This window comes from Heterocephalus glaber, unplaced genomic scaffold, assembly GCF_053883595.1.
Source record: "Heterocephalus glaber isolate CG9 unplaced genomic scaffold, H.glaber_assembly_v1.0 deba00001531, whole genome shotgun sequence".
NCBI classification, from domain to species: Eukaryota; Metazoa; Chordata; class Mammalia; order Rodentia; family Bathyergidae; genus Heterocephalus; species Heterocephalus glaber.
Genome location: NW_028258329.1, coordinates 20,680,044 through 20,698,605, shown reverse-complemented (window position 1 = coordinate 20,698,605; position 18,562 = coordinate 20,680,044). Strand labels below are relative to the sequence as shown.

At 40.0% G+C, this 18,562-nt stretch overlaps 1 protein-coding gene across 2 annotated transcripts in view; it reads left to right on the top strand.

The window, feature by feature from the left end:
• Nucleotides 1–5,147: 5,147 nt before the first annotated feature.
• The window catches only part of Btbd1 (BTB domain containing 1), a 36,663-nt gene continuing 23,248 nt past the window's right edge, over nucleotides 5,148–18,562 (top strand). Inside the window, exons 1-2 of one of the 2 annotated variants that reach the window (XM_004852868.4) lie at nucleotides 5,148–5,614; nucleotides 14,743–14,899. In XM_004852868.4, coding sequence (XP_004852925.1) covers nucleotides 5,244–5,614; nucleotides 14,743–14,899 — 528 coding nt within the window. In that variant the 5' untranslated portion in view covers nucleotides 5,148–5,243. The remainder of the gene's footprint in view (nucleotides 5,615–14,742; nucleotides 14,900–18,562) is intronic. The other variant, XM_004852869.4, reaches the window with a different exon arrangement.

Here is an 18,562-nt window from a genome sequence, read left to right as displayed (position 1 = left end):
ATAATTTAATCAATTATCTAGGTTAATTCCATTTGTAAATTATTACAGTACTTTCTTTTAATTCTATACGCAGCTCTTATTTCTTCTGGATAAATTACCATAGGTAGAATTGTTTGGACAAAAGACATATAGGGTTCAAATTGTGGACACGCATTTTTTAATATCTCTTCAGGAAGGTTATACTTCTGTGCATTCCCTGCTTGTGTCTTTGTTCATTAAAAAGAAGAGTCAGGTGAGCATTTCTCTTACTGATTTGCAAAGCCTCTTTATATATTATAGATACCATACCTTTGTCATAAATCATGGGAATATTCTTCCCAGTTTATCTTTTAAAATTTTATTATGTTTTATTTTTAGGTGAACAGAAGTTAGAAGTTTCATATAGTCAAATCTGCCAGTATTTTTATTTTACAGATTTGGTTTTGGTGCTCTGTTTAAAAAGGCATTCCTACTCAAAGCAGATAATTTTCTCTTGAATTTTACACTTGATCTTAGCCAAAAGGCTGAGAAGCGAATTTTTTTGGTGCTAGGGATCAAACTCAGGACCATGCACTTGTGAGGCAGGCACAATGCCATTGAGCTAAATCCCGGCCCCTCTTGAATTTTATTCTAGTTCTTTCAAAATTTGACCTTGTTGTTTTTCTTTCTCTTCTTCATCTTTTTAATACATAGCCTTATTCTTTCAGGTATATAGGTAGTGAATAAATAATCTAACTCTAATAAATTAAATAATATTTAAGATTTTCTGTAGAATTCCATATTTCACCCATTAATATGAAGCATTATCTTCATCCGGTATCGTTATAGGCATCTCTATCTATAGTGGGGTCTGTTTATGGGACATCTAAGTCTGCTATATTTATGTCTACTATATAGGTGATATATGTTGAGTACTTACAGTGTTTCCAGTTTTTTATAAAAATCTTTCTATATATTACTTCAATTAGTCCTCACATCAACTGTGCTGAGACAAATTTGCCTTGAAATTAATGAAGCTAAAGCTCAGGGACTTTCACTTGTACAAACCTCCTCTAAGGCCCTGGGAAGGGGCCTTAGCAATATCCTCAAACAATGTAAAACTGGCAAAGTAAGATATTTTAAAGCAGTTGGTTGAGACTGCTGTTTCTGACAAGTCTTCCATGATGATTTCCCTGCCATTACTGTGGCCTCTGGCATGAAGGAGAAGTTGAGTTGGGCATATGCTGAGTTAGGTTTAAGAGGAATTTTTTTTTTGGTACTGGGGGTTGAACTTGGGACCTTGTGCTTGCAAGGCAGGCAGCCCAACCACTTGGAGGAATTCTTGTGCTAGTGATGTTATAGTCAGAGTTTTCAGGAATATTCCTACCACCTACTGGCCTGAGTTAGCCAGCATCATTGCAGGAAGATACAGGGCCAGCACTTTTATTATAATATAAATAGATCCTCTGGGACTCAACCCTAAAGCACACAAGTGGTAGAGAAAAACAAAGTTAATGATAAAGAGCACCAGAAGCTAGTCTGTGGAAAATTCTTGCAATCCATCAAAGTGTAAATGTATAAATGGAGAACTTGGTTCTTATTAACACTTGGTGAAAAAGAAATCTACTGTCAGGAATATTCTTGATAATTCACTGATTACAATTATGGATAATCACATCCTTTCTGTGAAAAAAATCACACACAATTAAATTCACAGGGACTGCAAACATCTGTTCTAGCTCATACAGAAAAGAAAAGTCAAGAGGGTTTCGTAGATTTCAGAGCCACCCTTAAAAGCTGCATTTTCCAAGGGCTTGGGCATGTTGCTCAGAGGAAGAGTATTTGCCTAGGATGCATGAGGCCCTGGGTTCAATCCCCAGTATTCCCAGGAAGAAGTTCATGAAGCTGAAGAAACTTCTGGAAGCAAGTAATAAAAATATTTTGATTATACTGGAAGAAAATATAATTTCTAGGGCTGGGTATTTAGCTCAGTGGTGCCGCACCTGCCTTGAAAGCACAAGGTTCTAAATTCAATCCTGGTACCAAATAAATAAATAAATAAATAAATGAAAATATAATTTCTAGAAAATGATAGTCCCAAATCATTTTCCCACGAGGAAACAAAGAGTATGAAGCCCAAACTGCAAGGGAAAAGTATTGTAAGACTGGGGGCCTTACCAAACGCTCTGAGGAGCTGACTGTAGTGGAGCACACCCAGGGATCCCAGCGGTGCCTCCAGAATGTAAGACCAAGGGCCCTACCAAACGCTCCGAGGAGCTGACTGCAGCGAAGAACACCTGGGAAGGAACACACCGGACAAGTTGGAAAGTAAAACATACCTTAGTCTGGCCAGACGGCACTCCCAAAGCAAAGTAGCTTAGAGAGGCGTCAGTCCAGAGTCCGAGGCTCCTTTTATAGGGGCTTGCAGGGAAGTTAACAGGCGAAATTTACAGAAGAGGGAACAAAGGTTAGTGGTCTTACATTTGTATGTTAATTAGCCTGACGTGTACTGCTGGTTAGCAGATGTTTTGTAGATTGTTCTATAGATAGCGGCGTGGGGAACATCAGTTTTCGAACAAAGAGTTGAATAATTATGGCTGATACAGATCTTATCTAGTGTCTCAGAACTAACAAGCATCTTTATCTATTTACTCACATTCAATCAGTTGGGGCTAGGGGAGTTTTATGATTACAGAGTTATGCAGTCCCACAGTACTACAGAAGTTCAGGCATAATAAATAATTAACATAATAAATTAATTATTATGTAAATAATTTTACATAATAAAAAAGACCATATATTTGTCGTTATCTGAATTTGTTTTGTTTGTAGTATATTTCAGCTTTTTAAAAAAATGTGTGATTTGTTATGATTTTTTCTCATCGTAAATCCTCTTCTAATTTTTCTAATAGTTTCCAACACTTAAGAAAGTCTGAAAGATTTGTGCAAAAAGGACTATATACCCCAATTTTCTAATTTTACATTCTTTTTCATAAATATCCCTCCCCCATCATAGACGCTTCAGACCCATAAAATCTGGGTCCTTTCCTGACTTTATGACAGTGTGATTTGTATTATAAAATAATAAATGTACAGAGAAGAAAAACAAACCAAGGGCAAAGCTGTACTTTCTCACATAGTTAAGAAGTACTGACCCAGAGAGGTTATAAACTACAATGTTCTATTACATTTTGTATGATCTCAGCTTTACAGCTCTTTTTAATGTTCTTATAATATTCTCTTTTCACTGAACTATACAACTTGAAGAGCTTTCCATACTAATACATATAATGTTATTCAATTCTTTTAATGGCTGTATAATGTTCCATTGTATGAATATACCATAATTTAACCAAGTCTCTCCTAATGGATTCTCCAATAGTTTATTATCAAAACCAAAACAGGAGAAATATTTATGTAGTCATTTCACAATATATATATATTTGGGGGGATGCTGGGAATTAAACCCAGAACTACATCTCCAGACCTTTTTTTTAAATTTTTTGAGACAGGATCTCTCTAAGTTGCTAAATTCCAGGCTGAGTTCAAACTCCCAGTCCTCCTGCCTCACCCTCCCAGAGTGCTGGGATTACAGGCAAGCACCACTACAGTCATCTATTATGTGAATATATTTGAATAGGCTAAATGCCCAAGAGAGAAACTGCTTTGTTAAAGAATATATGGAAATGTCTTTTTTGTTCCTGGGTCAAGCTGTCTACATTTGAGATTATAATTCTCAGTATAATTTCTTTTTATTGAACTATCTTTAAATTAATAAATTTTACTTAGTTGTAGTTAATTACACCTTTAATTAGTGCTAAATTTTACCTGCTGTTACTGTGAGATTTTCATTTTATATTCATATACAGTATGAGACTGGTTGATTGTTTTAAGCTATTAGATTTTGACATTATAGTTAAGATAACTTCAGAATGTGAACTGAAACTTCATCTAAATTCTCAATAGTTTATTTAGCATCTAATCTTTCAACATGTGAAAACATTTCACTCCAGAACTCCTTGGCATAGAACAATTTCCACAAAATATTAAGTGGGGACAAAGCAAGTTTTAGAAAACTATGGGTAATATGATACCATTTTTATTTTATGTTATATTCAAATGTAAGTACACGTATTATAATTTTAGCTCTTACATTTAGGTCTATGATCTATTTTGTTGTTGTTATTGTTGTTTTTAGACAGGGTCTGGCTTTGTAGTTCAGGGTGGCCTTGAACTCAAGACGATACTCCTGCCTCAGCCTCCCGAGAGCTGGGATTATATGCGTGTGACACCACGCCCAGTTTAAATCATTTGTTTTTATCTGTTTTCTATCCTTTTTTGGTCTATGTTTCTGTTTGAACATTTAGATTTGTCTTCCTACATTAATCCTCTGTACTGCTGTGTCCAATTTGCTATTAAGCACAAATTATTTAGTCTTTTTTTTTTTTTGGTACCAGGGATCGAACTCGGGTCCTTGCGCTTGCGCAGCAGGCGGCGAAACCACTCAGCTAAATCCCCGGTCAAGTCATTAATTTTTATGGTACTTCTCAGGTCAAGAATCTCCATTTGACTCTTTTTCACTGATTGCAGTTCTCTGATAAACGTCTTCATCTTCTATCTTCCTCATCACATAAATCACAATTGTTTTGCAGTCTTACCTGATAGAAGAGATTCTGTTGTTCTCTTTCTCAACATAATTTCTCATAATTTAAATTTTCTCTTGACAACGTTGTAGAAGAAATGTTTAGAGTCTGGATGCTAACTGTTCAAACAGATCACTTCGCTGATGTCAAGGATGGTTTTTGTTTTGTGGTACTGGGGATTATTAAACCCAGAGCTTTCACACCAAGATACAGCTCCACCCCTTTTTTTGTATTTTTTGAGACAGGGTCTCGCTTTATTGCTAAATTGTCCAGTCTGGGCTCGAACTTAGTGATTCTCCCGTGTCAGCCTGCCGGAATGCTGAGATTCTAGACTTGTGCCATCACATCTGACAAAGTATGAGTTTCCAGCTCTTTAAATCCTGGCTTTCTCAGCAGCACCAAGCCGCTCCAGGGCCGCCTCCATCGGCTGCGCGCCCCAGCACAGCTGTCCGGCGGGGACGCGCCCTCCTCCCAGAGGTGGAAGGACTCGGGGGCGCGCGGGGCCTGGAAGGAAGAGCCGCGGGCACGCGCGTCCGCCGGAAGCGCTCTCCCGGAAGGTGGGGGGCGGCGCCGCTGCGGCCGGCGATGGCGGCAGCGGGCGGGCCGTAGCGTTCGATACAGGCTGCATCCCGAAGCACAGCGATGGCCTCCCCTCTCGGGCCGACCGCGGCTGGGGAGCCGGCGCCGGGGAGCGAAGCGGAGCCCGGGCCGCCCGTATCGCCGCCGCCGCCACCTCTGCAGCGCGAGCCGCTGTACAACTGGCAGGCGACCAAGGCGTCCCTGAAGGAGCGCTTCGCCTTTCTCTTCAACTCGGAACTGCTGAGCGACGTGCGCTTCGTGCTGGGCAAGGGCCGCGGCGCGGCGGGCGGACCGCAGCGCATCCCCGCGCACCGCTTCGTGCTGGCGGCCGGCAGCGCTGTCTTCGACGCCATGTTCAACGGCGGCATGGCCACCACGTCGGCCGAGATCGAGCTGCCGGACGTGGAGCCCGCCGCCTTCCTGGCGCTGCTCAGGTGGGGACCCGGGCCGCGCCCGCGGCGGTGCCGGGCGTCCTGCGGGACCGGTGCAGGGTGCGCGGAGGTGTCAGGGAAAAGAAAGCAACCGCCCAGACTGAGCGGTGCGGCTTGGCTTGGCTCCGCCTGTCTGTGTGAACGCGTTAGGGGTCCGGTGGGCTCGAGGCTGACGCCCGCCTGGGCTAGAGAATTTGCGTCTTGGTTGTTTGAGGATAACTGATTGACATCTGATTGGCCGAAGCGGAAGGGAGCAATAGTGTGGCACTACTGACTTTTACAAACAGGACCGAGGCCCTTCGCAGTCGAGTAATTTGTCCAGAGTCAACAGCCAACTCCTTGGAGACCATATGTGTTTCATTCTACTCGGAAGGTTTGGCCGCCGAAAAGAATGTGTTGTTTTCAGAGTAGTAACGGTGAAGCACAAGCAGGCAGATCAGGCTCACAGCTCAATTAGGAAGAACAGAAGGAAGTTAAGTACGAAGTTAACACAACTGGAAATAAATGCCACAGGATGCGTTATTAAGAACAAAAAAATATAAAGAATGTTTAACCTCAGTAAATAAGGAAGTGAAATTAAAACAAGGAGGTATTTTCCCCCTTCTAACCCAACAAAAAAATTTTTTCCCGGTGCCGGGGATCGACCAACAAATAATTTTAAAGATAACACCTGGGGGGCATTTTCTGACAAAAATTTTCTCTTTTGGAAAATAGTTTGGTGCTCTGGATTAGGAAGCAATCTAGTATTGAAGAAAAAGTGTTCCGAACAAAAACATTTATGGCAGCATTACTTGTATTTATGAAGAAGGCAGCTCCGTATGTAGGAAAAGGTGAGATAAACAGTAGGTCCACTTGATGGAAAATAATGCTGTCACTAAATATGATACTTAAATGAAGACCAAGTAATGATATGGAAAATGTTTCTGGCAAATAGCATTGGGAATTATGTACACCATGCCAACTGCGAAATGAAACTGAATAAGCATTGTATACTTAGAGACAAGGATAGAAGGAAACACCGGAATGCTGACCCAAGGGCTCTTAGTGTGGTAAGATGGTGGGGGGCCTGTTTTTGCTTCTTTTTTGTGTGCCTTATATTTTCTGTAATTCAATTTAGTTGTCTTTATAGGGAGGGAAAAAACAGCTCAGAAGCTAGGAAATAGGTCATTTTGGTTTTTAGTTGGAGGTTGACTGGGAAGATTGGGTGTAGCTCCTTAGATTTTCAAGATTAGAAATGATCTGTGGGCCAGTGGCATTGTGATTTACAGCGGTGCTCGTCATGTGTGTAGGTCCCATTTCTTTCATTACTGTATCAAATTGCGAGGTGAGACCTTGAAAGCATTTTTTAATGCTCTCTCAGAGTGATACTTACATTGGCTAAATCTGAGAACCACTGATCTAAAAATACTGCTAGGTATCTTTCTCTTTGAAAAAAAAATACTGAGATTGCCAGATAGAATGTAGAGGAAAAATATGTATTTCATATTCTCACTGAAGTTAGTCCTTTCCCCTTAATAGAACTTAATTCTAGAGTGCTTGAAATGTAGCACAGTGCAATTTGATTTCTCATTTTCTCTTTTTAGTATATTATACCTTCATGTTCTGGTCATTGTTCTATTCTGAAATTGATATGCAGACTGATTTTTAAACTTAGGGATTGGCTGGCTGTGAAATATAGATGCTGTACTTAACTAATACTGTGGGACAAAAAGATGTTTAATAGATTACTTGCTGAGTTGGAAAAGGAGAGTAGCTGGGGCATACTTTTATTGTGTTTACAACTTGAATTAGTTAATATTACTTAATGGTTTTTGAATTTAGGTTTGAGAAGCTGCTCACTTGGAACCGCCTGACCTTTAAAGTGATGCTGTTCAGTTGTTTGACAAATGCTGTGTACCAATCTCTGTGTTTGGTGTTTGGGGTACAGGAACGAACAAGAAAAATTCTCTGTGGTAACAAAGTGCATGCTCTAGTGAGGTAAAACTTGGGTGTAATATACTATCACATAGTGATAAATGTTTAGAAGAAAAACCAAGGCATGAGGGAAAGAGCATTCTAAAGCAAGAAAAAGCATGTTTTAGGTCGTAAGTTTCTCCTGGAGAAACTGCAAGAGTAAGCCAGTATGACTTGAGCAGAGATGAGATCAAAAAGAGGCCGGGAAGAGCTTTGAGTCTCATCTGGTATGTGAGGGAAATCACGTAGAGGGCTTTGAAGAGGGGAGTGATCTTATTTATATTTTATATAAGTGATTCTGGCAGCTGTTTGGAGATTAGACTCTAGGGGGAGGAAAATAGGAAGCAGGGATATGAATTAAGAGGCTTTTCGCACTAGTCCAGGCAAGAGATGATGGTGAGTTATGTGGTGAGGTAGCAACAAATGTGGTGAAAAGTGGTCAAATTCTAGATATATTTTAAAGGAGGAACAAAGAGGGCTTCCAAGACATTGAAATAGAAATATAGATTAGACAGATAGGAATCTAGGGTTTAGGGAAGAGCTCTGGTGGAATGTAAATTTGAAAGTTAAGAATGAATGATATTTAAACAATTAGGTCAAATGAGATTACCTAGAGGACAGAGGGTGCATCGCAAAGAAGTACAAGGATGAGCCCTGTGATCTTCCATTGTGTGGAGATGTAGCTGACGAAGAGAGCAGAAAATGAACTGGGCAGCTGTCTGTACAATTAGGAGAGAAAGCAAGGAGTATGATATCCTCAAGATTAAGGCGAAGAAAATGTTTGAAAAAATAGGGGTTAGAAACTTATGTCAACCTTGGAAAGTGGGCAACTGTTACATGCTGTTGAGAGTTGGGTAAAATGATAGTGAGTTGATTATTAGTTTTGATGAGATGGAAGCCATTGATAACTATCAAGAATAATTTCAGCTGATAGAAGTAAATTGGGGAGAAAATGGGAGATAAACTGGAGACTGCTATTACAAACATGCTCTTAGGGGTTTTGTTGCGAAGGGAAGCAGAGAAATGGAGAGGTGGCTGGAGGGGGCCATGGAGTAGCTATTTCTCAGCACAGTATCCTTGCTGCTGCTTCTGTTTTCCCCCAATGCATGGCATTCCATGCTCTCACACTGTTCAGGACTCAACTCCCCTCCAGACCCTAGTATCTCCTTGGACTTTCACAAAAAAATGTCTAGTATCCATGCAGATGGACTTGTCAGTAATAAAAAGGTCTTCATTTAACGAGTGCTCACTGTGTGCTAATTATTGTTTCTGAGAACCTTATGTGAAGTCATTTAAATTCTAGAACATTCCTTTGAGGCAGGCACAATAGTATCCCCTTTGTCGGGCAGCTTTTATCATAATGCTATAAAAAAAGAGTCCCAGGACTGAGGATTTAAAAAGACACTAATGTATTCTTGTTCATGATTCTGTGGTCAACTGAGAAGTGACTTACGGTCTTGGCCTCAAGTTATAGTTTGGTTTCATTCTGTTCTACAGATTTCTCATTCTTTTGGACCATTCCCGAGGATTGTGGTCTCCCTGTCCCGGTCCCGTCCCCCCCGCCCCGCCCCCGCCCCCGCCCCGGTCTTTCTTCAGCCAGATTATTGTCAGTAGACTCAACTCTCCTCATGCCATTAGCAGTTATTCAAATACACATAATTTCCCTGAATCTTTTAATGACTTTTTGCCTTCAGGGTAAAGTTTAAACACATTACAGGTGCTGGAGAGTTTTGCAATTTGATCTGTTTCTTCCCTTCCCCCCCATCCACTCTGGTCCCAGTCCAAATGGCCTTTTGTTTAAATGGCTGCCTTCAAAGGCCTCCTTATTTCCATCACTGTATTTCTGTCTAGAAGATCTCCACAGTTAATTACTACACTTGAGATAATCTTCAGGCTTTGCCTCTTTTATAAAGCATCACTTAATTCTACCCACAGGCAGAATTGTGCATTGGCTCATCTAATCTCTCCTGGCATGTTTTGGTTATCTGTTGCCGTTGAACAAGCCACCCTAACTCGTAGTGGCTTAAACAAGGGCTCCGTTATCTATCTTTCACTGTTGTGTGGGTTGACTAGGCTCACCTAGGTGATTTATTTGTCCTCTTTCTGGTTTCTCATGCAGTTGTACCAGATATTTGGGGCTGGAGTCATCTGGAGGTTAGACTCAGATCCAGGGTGGCTGAGTGTTTTCTTTCCCCTTTCCTTGTAGGCTCATATTCTCTCTATGGGCCTTCTCCAGCTGGTCTCAATCTTTTGGCCAGTGGTTCTTGAGAGCACACAGGCAGGGGCTGCCAGGCCCCCTTCATGTGTCGGCTCCAGACTGGCAGTGTTGCAGCACCACGTTCTGTGTTCTCTTGGTTGAAGGGAGTCACACCGAGCCATCTCAGATTCCTTAGGGAACAAATCTGTACAACAGCGCATATTCTGGAAGGCATGACTTCTTGGGGGCATCTGAAGAAATCAGTTATTATATAATAATGTTTAATGGATATTTCTGTTATCATTAAGACATTGCTTTTTCATCATTTCCTTATCAAGCTTTGCTTAAGTTTTTTTTTTATGGCCATATGTTTGTCTGGTACCCATCACAATGCCTGATAATATACTATATAGTTCCTCAGTTTTTTTGTGTGTGGTGCTGGGAATTGAACCTGGAGTCAAAGATCCTCATACATGATCTTGTGTTTTTTCTAATGTAAAATCAAACTTTCACCTTAGTGTCAGAGGCCGATCAATCCTCTGACTGCTTAGAAAGGGGGACGGTGAAGGCTAAAGAAAAAAAAGACAACAGAGACTTTCTTAATTTCAGAGTACATGGGGGGCCAGGAGGTCAGTGCCTCAGAGTGGGCAAAGACAAGGACTCTCCAAGCTAGCCATCATTTATTGGGTGCACACAATAATGGAGGGAGTATTGGGTGACTTAGGGGGTGACCTAGGGGACAGCAGTGATCCTTGGCCAGTTCAAATCTCATGCTAAGGAGGACTGAAAGGAGAGTATTCCCAGTCAGTAGGTGGGATGAGTTAAACTGATAAGGAATTTGTCCCTCTCCCGGTAAAACCTTTCTCTTTTTGTATTACTTCTTGATTCTCAAAGAACCAGGATGTCTTCAAGTTGATATAATCTTGCCCTTGAGCGCCTCAGCTTCTTGGGACCCTTGAGACCTCAGCTGTGACTGGAGGCAAAATGGAGTTCTGTTTCCACATGCCATAGCCAGCTTGAGGGCAAGGCAACATTGGGCCTTAGACAGTTATAGTCATACTTTAGTTATGAAATGATTTCCCCCCCAAATTTATGTAGAATGGCTCTCTACACCCTAACCTTTAAAAAATTAGAGGGCCGGGGATTTAGCTCAGTGGCTTCCCCGACTGCTGCACAAGCACAAGGACCCGAGTTCGATCCCTGGTTCAAAAAAAAAAAATTAATTAGATTAAATGTAACCTGAATTTTCTCTTTTTCGAAAACCACCTTTGGGGAGAGAACAGGAATGGTTTGATGACATATCATTTTCTTGTGCTCTTATCCATAAAGGTTGTATGTGAGAGCTTACCCAGTCACTTTCAAATACAAAGAATTGTGGTAATATAATGCTTAAGTTTTAATTATATTTTGCAAATCTTGGTTTGTGTAGTTGTCTTTTTATTAAAGAAATTCTTGTAATTCAATAAAATATTGAGAAAGTAAATAAAATATGAACCAAGATGAATCTTGGGTTTTAAATAATTTTTTTGTTTGTTTGTTTTGGTTTTGGTACCGGGGATCAAACTCTGGTCCTTACGCTTGAGGCAGGCGGTGGAACCACTGAGCTAAATCCCTGGCCCTAAATAATTTTTTTTGTTACAAATGAAAATAATTTCCAAATCAGTGTTACATAGAAACCTATACTGAATGATCTAGTCAGTTCATGTGTATTTATTAACACTTAAATATGTGCTCACACTGGGCCTGGTTACTATAGACATGGGAGAAAAAAATACACTTGATCTTAGCCAAAAGGCTGAGAAGCGATTGGGAGAAAAAAATAGAAGAAGCAGCTCTTTCTTATTGTTTATAGTCCAGAGTTTACTTTTCATTTGCACTGCTTGAAAAATAATTTAAAGTATCTTACAAGAAACACAAAGGTAAGAGGTAAAATGGACCCAAGAGTGAAGCTAATTAATACAAAACATATGATATGGATAAGCTGTGTCCTTCCTTTTAATTGTCTTAATGGCAGTGCAAAAAGAAACTTGGTTATTAGTTATAATTCACAGTGTTTGTAAGATTAAAAACCAACTGTTTTAGAAGATGTAGTACTCCGTCTCATAATTAGGCCAGTAAAAAGCCAAAACTCTTATTGAGTCCCATCATAAATAAGGCATTACTATAATGAACAGGATTTTTAATCTGTCTTTAAAAATACAGGTTTCTTAAAAGTATTCCTTTATATAAACAAGTGTATTACCAAAAGTATAATTTAATAAAAACAATTTGAACGGGAGGGTCTTATACAGAGTAATCTAAAAACATGCTTCTTTCTTGTTCCTAGAATGTTCTTTCCATCCACTTTGTAATCTTTCAGATCTTATTAGAAGTTCCCCTGGGAAGCTTTTCCAGCTCTTCCCTCCGCCAGAGCCCCCAGATACAGATAGATTCTCATAGAACCTCATGCTAGAGGGGGAACCTTGTACTTAGTTTGAGGCCCTTGCCTCCATAAGTTTGAATGTATTCAAATATGAAGGCAAATGGTGACAAATGCCCCTATTTCTGCTATTTTTTAGAACTCTAGCAATTAAAAAATTTTAAGAAAATTTTTATCTAGCAATTTTTGCTTAGAGGGGTTAAAAAAAACCAAACCAACCTAGGTCGGGTATAAAGACTTCTGCCTAATCCATAAAACAAAACCTTCATAGGTTTCTAATTCAAGAATGGAATTGAGTACACTGTTAGCTTTCTCACTCTCTCAGTTAAAATGACTATTAAGAAATATGAAAGAATGTCATAGAAATGAAAAAGAGAGCCTGGGATTTAGCTTACTGGTTTCGCTGCCTGCTGTGCAAGCGCAAGGATCCGAGTTCGATCCCCGGTACCAAAAAAAAAAAAGAAATGAAAAAGACATGGCTTGGAAGGGCAACAGGGTAGGCAAAAGAGAAAGCAGTTGGCAGCATCCTGATGGATGAATCTGGAGCCCAGAATCCTGGCAGAACCCCAACAAAGTCTAGACTGGTTGTTCAGAGGGAAGAGGGTGGAAATGAGAAAGTAGTGTTCAAACTCGGAAATCAACTGAAATCCTGCTTGTAGACCATCCCCCCCCAACCAGCTGCTGGTGACAGCTGACAGGATGCTTTGTAAATCAGACTCCTGGAGATAAATGAAATTGCTGATAGGACTTTGGCTCCCAGGGTAAAGCTCTCTTTATGATTTCACTGTGGGGTCCTTGACCTCAGGACCAGCTTCCTACTCAGACAAGGTGCCAGTCAACAGACTTCCTGCATCCTTAGAGCTCCCAAGGCACCTTTCTCACTTTGGAGATGGTTTTAGCTAGAGACAGAATAGAATACTGAACTTGGAGACATGAATCACTTGACATGTATTGAAAAGCAAAACACGAATGACAAAGAAACATAACAGCTGATCCTCAATGAAGCAGGTAATTCAGAGAAACAGAAGAGGACTTTAAAACTTTTAAAAATATCATCTTGGAGCCTTGTGAAGATTTTTAAATCCATAAAACTAAAACGTGATGCTACAGAGAAAAAAGGGCATAAATGTAAGACGAGGGGCCTTACCAAACTCTCCGAGGAGCTGACTGTAGTGAAGCACACCCAGGGATCCCAGCGGTGCCTCCAGATTGTAAGACCAAGAGCCTTACCAAACGCTCCAAGGAGCTGACTGCAGCAAAGAACCCCCGGGAAGGAACACACCGGACAAGTTGGAAAGTAAAACAGACCTTTATTAGTCTGGCCAGACGGCACTCCCAAAGCAAAATAGCTTAGAGAGGCAGCTGGCTCAGAGTCCGAGGCTGTTTTTTAGGGGGTTGAGGGGGGAAGTTAACATATAGAATTAAAGAAAAGGGGACAAAGGTTAGTGGTCGACTGTCATGTATTGATGGTCAGCAATTTGCAGCTTGTTCTAAAAATTGTGGTGCCCAGAACATCAGTTCCAGGCAAACAAGGAGATGAGTAGTTTACTTTGGGACTTTAGGTCTGTTACAGATTTTTATCTAGTGTCCCAAAACTAACAAGCATCTTTATCCATTAACTCACATTTAATCGCAATGGGGCTGGAGAAAAGGAACAAAGGTTATGCAGTCCCACATAATCAAGAAAGAAGCAAATTTTTTGAAATGTAAACTTGATTGCTGGGGACAAAAATAGGAATAAAAGTGTAAAGCTTCCAAAACAAAAAAATAGCAATAAAAATACTATATACAATTAAGTAGCTAACATTTATTGAGGCTAATTCTTTGCCAGGTGTTATTCAAAATGCTTTCTGTGTTGTAAATTATCACCACATTGTTGTGGGGGAGGTACTGTACTATTATTCTCATCTTTTTAGAGATGCACACAGTGCTAACAGTTTGCCTAAGGTCTCATAGCTGACAAGTGATAGAGCAGGCTCAAGCCCAAGCAAGTCTCTTCACCCAGTATTTTTTTTAACGTGTGTATTTTTGTGTTTTGTTTTTTTTTGAAACAGTCTCACTATGTAGTTCAGGCTGGCCATTATGCTAATTCTGGGATAACAATAAAAGGTTGAAAATGCCCAGAATAAGAAGGCACTACTATCAGGAGATAAATGAGTTTTTTTAACATTTAGACGTGTGACCTTGGCTAACTGTAGATTTACTTACATGAAAATCTTTTGATGAAGGGCAGAGTAGTGAACCACTGTTACCCTAAACAGTTATGAGGTGCTAAAAAGAACTCTGAAGACTTGGCTCAGGGACATGTATTTGTTTCATAATCTTCACTTAACTTGTTTCCTCTGTACATGGAGACAATGCCTACTTCTCAGGTTCTGTAAGAATAAAATGAGACGATATATGTACAAATGCCCCATAGGATGCAAAATCAGATGCAAGTTCCAGATTATTTTCCAGTTTGCTCATTATCTTTTAAAATAATTCCTCAGAAGGTTAGCTCTGGTGAATTGCTTATCTAAAACAGGGCTGATCATCTCTGCAAATTTCCCATTTGTTTTCTAGATTTCTGTATTCAGATGAAGTTCAAATTGGCCCAGAAACAGTCATGACCACTCTGTATACTGCTAAGAAATATGCTGTCCCAGCCTTGGAAGCACATTGTGTGGAATTTCTTACCAAACATCTCAGGGCAGATAATGCCTTTATGTTACTTACTCAGGTGAGTAAATATAGTTATGTATCATTGTAGCTTAAAGACTGAGTATATGTGAATATTTGATATTTCCTGAAGAATTAATTCTGCATTATTAAAATATAGTTATTTTTACAATACATTCAGGGGACTATATCAGAGTCATAAAATTTTAGAGTGAGGAAGCTGAAGTCTTATATGAAGAGAGGTGTTGTAACTCAAGGTTAGATAGCTACTTAGGACTGGAGCTGGGATTAGGAGCCATTGTTGTTCCTGCTATGATTGGAAGTATAATACCATGAAATTTCCTGGATATCTTTGTTCTCAGCTTTTGCTGGATGTGAAATAAAGATTGAATATTTAAATTCCAGGAAAGTTCTAATATTGACTCTATTTGTACCTAAATCTGGAAGTGTGCTGCATTCCTGGAAAAGTTAGAATTTTAGGCTTTTCTAAAATACTCTTTCAAAAATTTTACTCAGTTTTCACTAAGCATGACCTCCATACAGCAAAGTGCATATATTTAAGTGTGTAGTCTGATGAGTTTTAATAAACTGAACATACCTGTGGAACCACTAACCAGTCCTTAACATTTATTGTTTAGCAATTGTTAAACCCCTTTAATCTGAGCTTCTTTCTTTAGGTATAAAAGTGTTTCTCTTTTTAGACAATGTTGTATTGCTGTTATATGAATTGCTTTTTAAGATTCGGAGTTAATGCAGTCCTAACCTTATTGTAGCACATAGCTGTAATCCTCAGAAGGCTGGGGTGGGAGAATGACTTGAGCCCAGAAGTTGAAGAACAGCCTGGGCAATAATGAGACTCCATTGCAAGCAAGTTGAATTTTTTTTTTTTTTTTGGTACCAGGGATCGAACTCGGGTCCTTGTGCTTGCACAGCAGGCGGCAAAACCACTGAGCTACATCCCCAGCCCAAGCAAGTTGAATTTTAATAAGTACTAGTAATAATCACTGATGACTCCTAGCTAAATTCTCATTTTACAAATAGAAAAATTAAAACCTGGGCTAACTGGGCTAGTAACTCCTTATCCAAACTCTTATAACAGGTAAAGCCAGGGCCCAAAGTTCATGTTTCCATCTCAGTGTTCATTCTGTCATGTAGAAAATACTTGATACACTAAAAAAATCTTCTGTCATTAAGTGTTTATAGTTGTAGAAGAAAGAACATGCTGATGTCACTGCTTCTTAGACATAATTACAGAGCTCCATGTATGTCAGATACTCAGCTAATAATAACAGCAAAATGTATTGGGCAGTGGTTGTGTGCCAGCACCTGTATTGGTCAGTTTTTCATGATTGTGACAAAATACCTGCCATAAGTAACTTAAAGGAGGAAAGGTTTATTTTGGCTCATGGGTTCAGAGGTTTTATTCCATAGTTGGCTGGCTGCATTGTTTTTAGGCCTGTGGCAAGGCGAAAACATTGTGGCAGAGGAAAGTTGTTCACCTCAGGTCAGCCAGGAAGCAGAGAGAAAGGGAAAAAGCCCAGGAGAAAGAAAGGAGGGGCCCTGGACAAGACTTTTAGAGACTGAGTGCCCAAACTGCAACCCAAAACCCACTTATTTATCCCAAAGTGCCAACACTGCAATTAAACCTGAATACTAAGACTTTAGTTTAGAAAAAATAACTCATACATTAACATCTTTTGTCTTAAAAGAAATATAACTCATGTGCCATAGGTTTGCCATCCTTTTAAGACACACCCCAAGTAACCTACTTCATCCAGTTCCCAACCTCTGATGGCCCATTCAGCTGTGAACTCATCTGTGGGTTAATCCATTGATGTGGTGAGCATCCTCATGACTATTCATGTCTGTGCCCCATCTCCAAACATCGCTGCATTGGGCATCAAAGCTTCAGTGCTGAGACTTGGGAGGACATTTCCATCTTTTTTTGCGCGGGGGGGGGGGGGGGGTACCGGGGATCAAACTCGGGTCCTTGCGCCTGAGTGGTGAAACCACTGAGCTAAATCCCAGGTCAAAGGACACTCCATCTTTACACCATAATAGCAGCTTTCTTGGCTTTTTGTATGCATCAGTTCACTTTGTCCTTAAAATAACTTTATGAAGTATAGGTTTTCTTATATCACCATCAAGTGTTGGGGCACAGAGAAGTGAAATAACTTGACCACAGCCATGTAACTATTAACTACTATCTCCCTCATTTGTTCATTAACACAATTTTTGATAAAAATCTAGTAAGTTGTCAGGAGGCTGAAGCAGGATTGCTGCAAGTTGGATACCAGCCTGGACTACATAGTGAGTTCAAGGCCAGCCTGAAGTACACAGTGAGACCCTGTCTTTAAAAAAAAAAAAAAAATCTAGGAAATTGATATTCATAAAATTTATTGTTCATGGGGTTTTAATATATGTAGAGTGGATCACTGATTACTTTTATATTTTAAATTACACAATTCAGAAATCCAACTGAACTTTGTTAATTAAAATGCAGATTCTGGTTTAATAAGTCTAGGGTGGGGCCTGAAGTTCTACATTTCTTTTGGCTTTTAGATGACACCAGTATTTGTGGACCACACTTCAAGTACCAAAGGTTATTTAATAAGTGTCATTGTGATAAGAAAAGCCGTGTTCTAGTGTCTTGATGGCCTGAGAACCCAATATGACGTCAGCTGGGTTTTTTTGGGGGGGGGGGTACAGGGGATCAAACTCGGGACCTTATGCTTGCAAGGCAGGCGGTGGAACCACTGAGCTAAATTCCCGGCCCCTACATCAGCATTTTTACTCGTGGGGTCATGTTAACTTCTTGTTCCTGCCAAGTGAGCTATTTGAACTGAGCATGTTCATTTACTTGAAAGGCCCAGGGTAGCTTCACCCTAAAACAAAAGCCAGTGTAGGGCTGGGGATTTAGCTCAGTGGTTCCGGCCCCTGCTTCGAAAGCGCAAGGTCCCGAGTTCAATCCCCGGTACCAAAAAAAAAAAAAACCAACACACAAAAGCCAGTGTACTGTACCATCATGGTTTATAGTGAGAAAAATGCTTTTTTTTGGTACCGGGGATCAAACTCGGGTCCTTGCGCTTGCGCAGCAGGTGGCAAAACCACTGAGCTAAATCCCCGGCCCAAGAGAAAAATGCTTTTTGTGAAGTATTATCAGAAATAATGGCAAAATTTTGAGAAAACTTATTTCACTCTGACATAGCAGCAGTAGATTCCATAGGACATGGTACTGCCTGTTTAACCCAAGGACTGGCTGACAGTTGCTACTCTGAATAAAATGTTTTAGAAAAATTATGTTTTCTAGATTGAAAACTTAAATTTTATATGAACATCAACCAAAAATAAAGTTGAGTTATGCCAGTTAAAATGTCTGCTGACAGTGGACTCTTGACTTTATAAAAATGTACTATGTTCCTTTAAAAATGCATAAACTAGCAAGACATAGTGTTGCACACCTGTAATCCCAGCACCCCAGGAGGCTGAGGCAAGGAGACTGAAAGTTTGAGCTCAACCTGGGCAATTTAATGACTTAGCAAAACCCTGTCTCAAAATAAAAAATGTTAAAAGGTCTGGGGAGGTAGCTAAGTGTGAAAGCTCTGGATTCATTGCCAAGTACCACCAAAAAGAAAGAAAGAGGAAAAGGCACGAAGTGTGATCGTACATAGAATCCTATACTAGAAGCAAAAATATTCTTTAAAAAATTGGGTCAAATGACAAA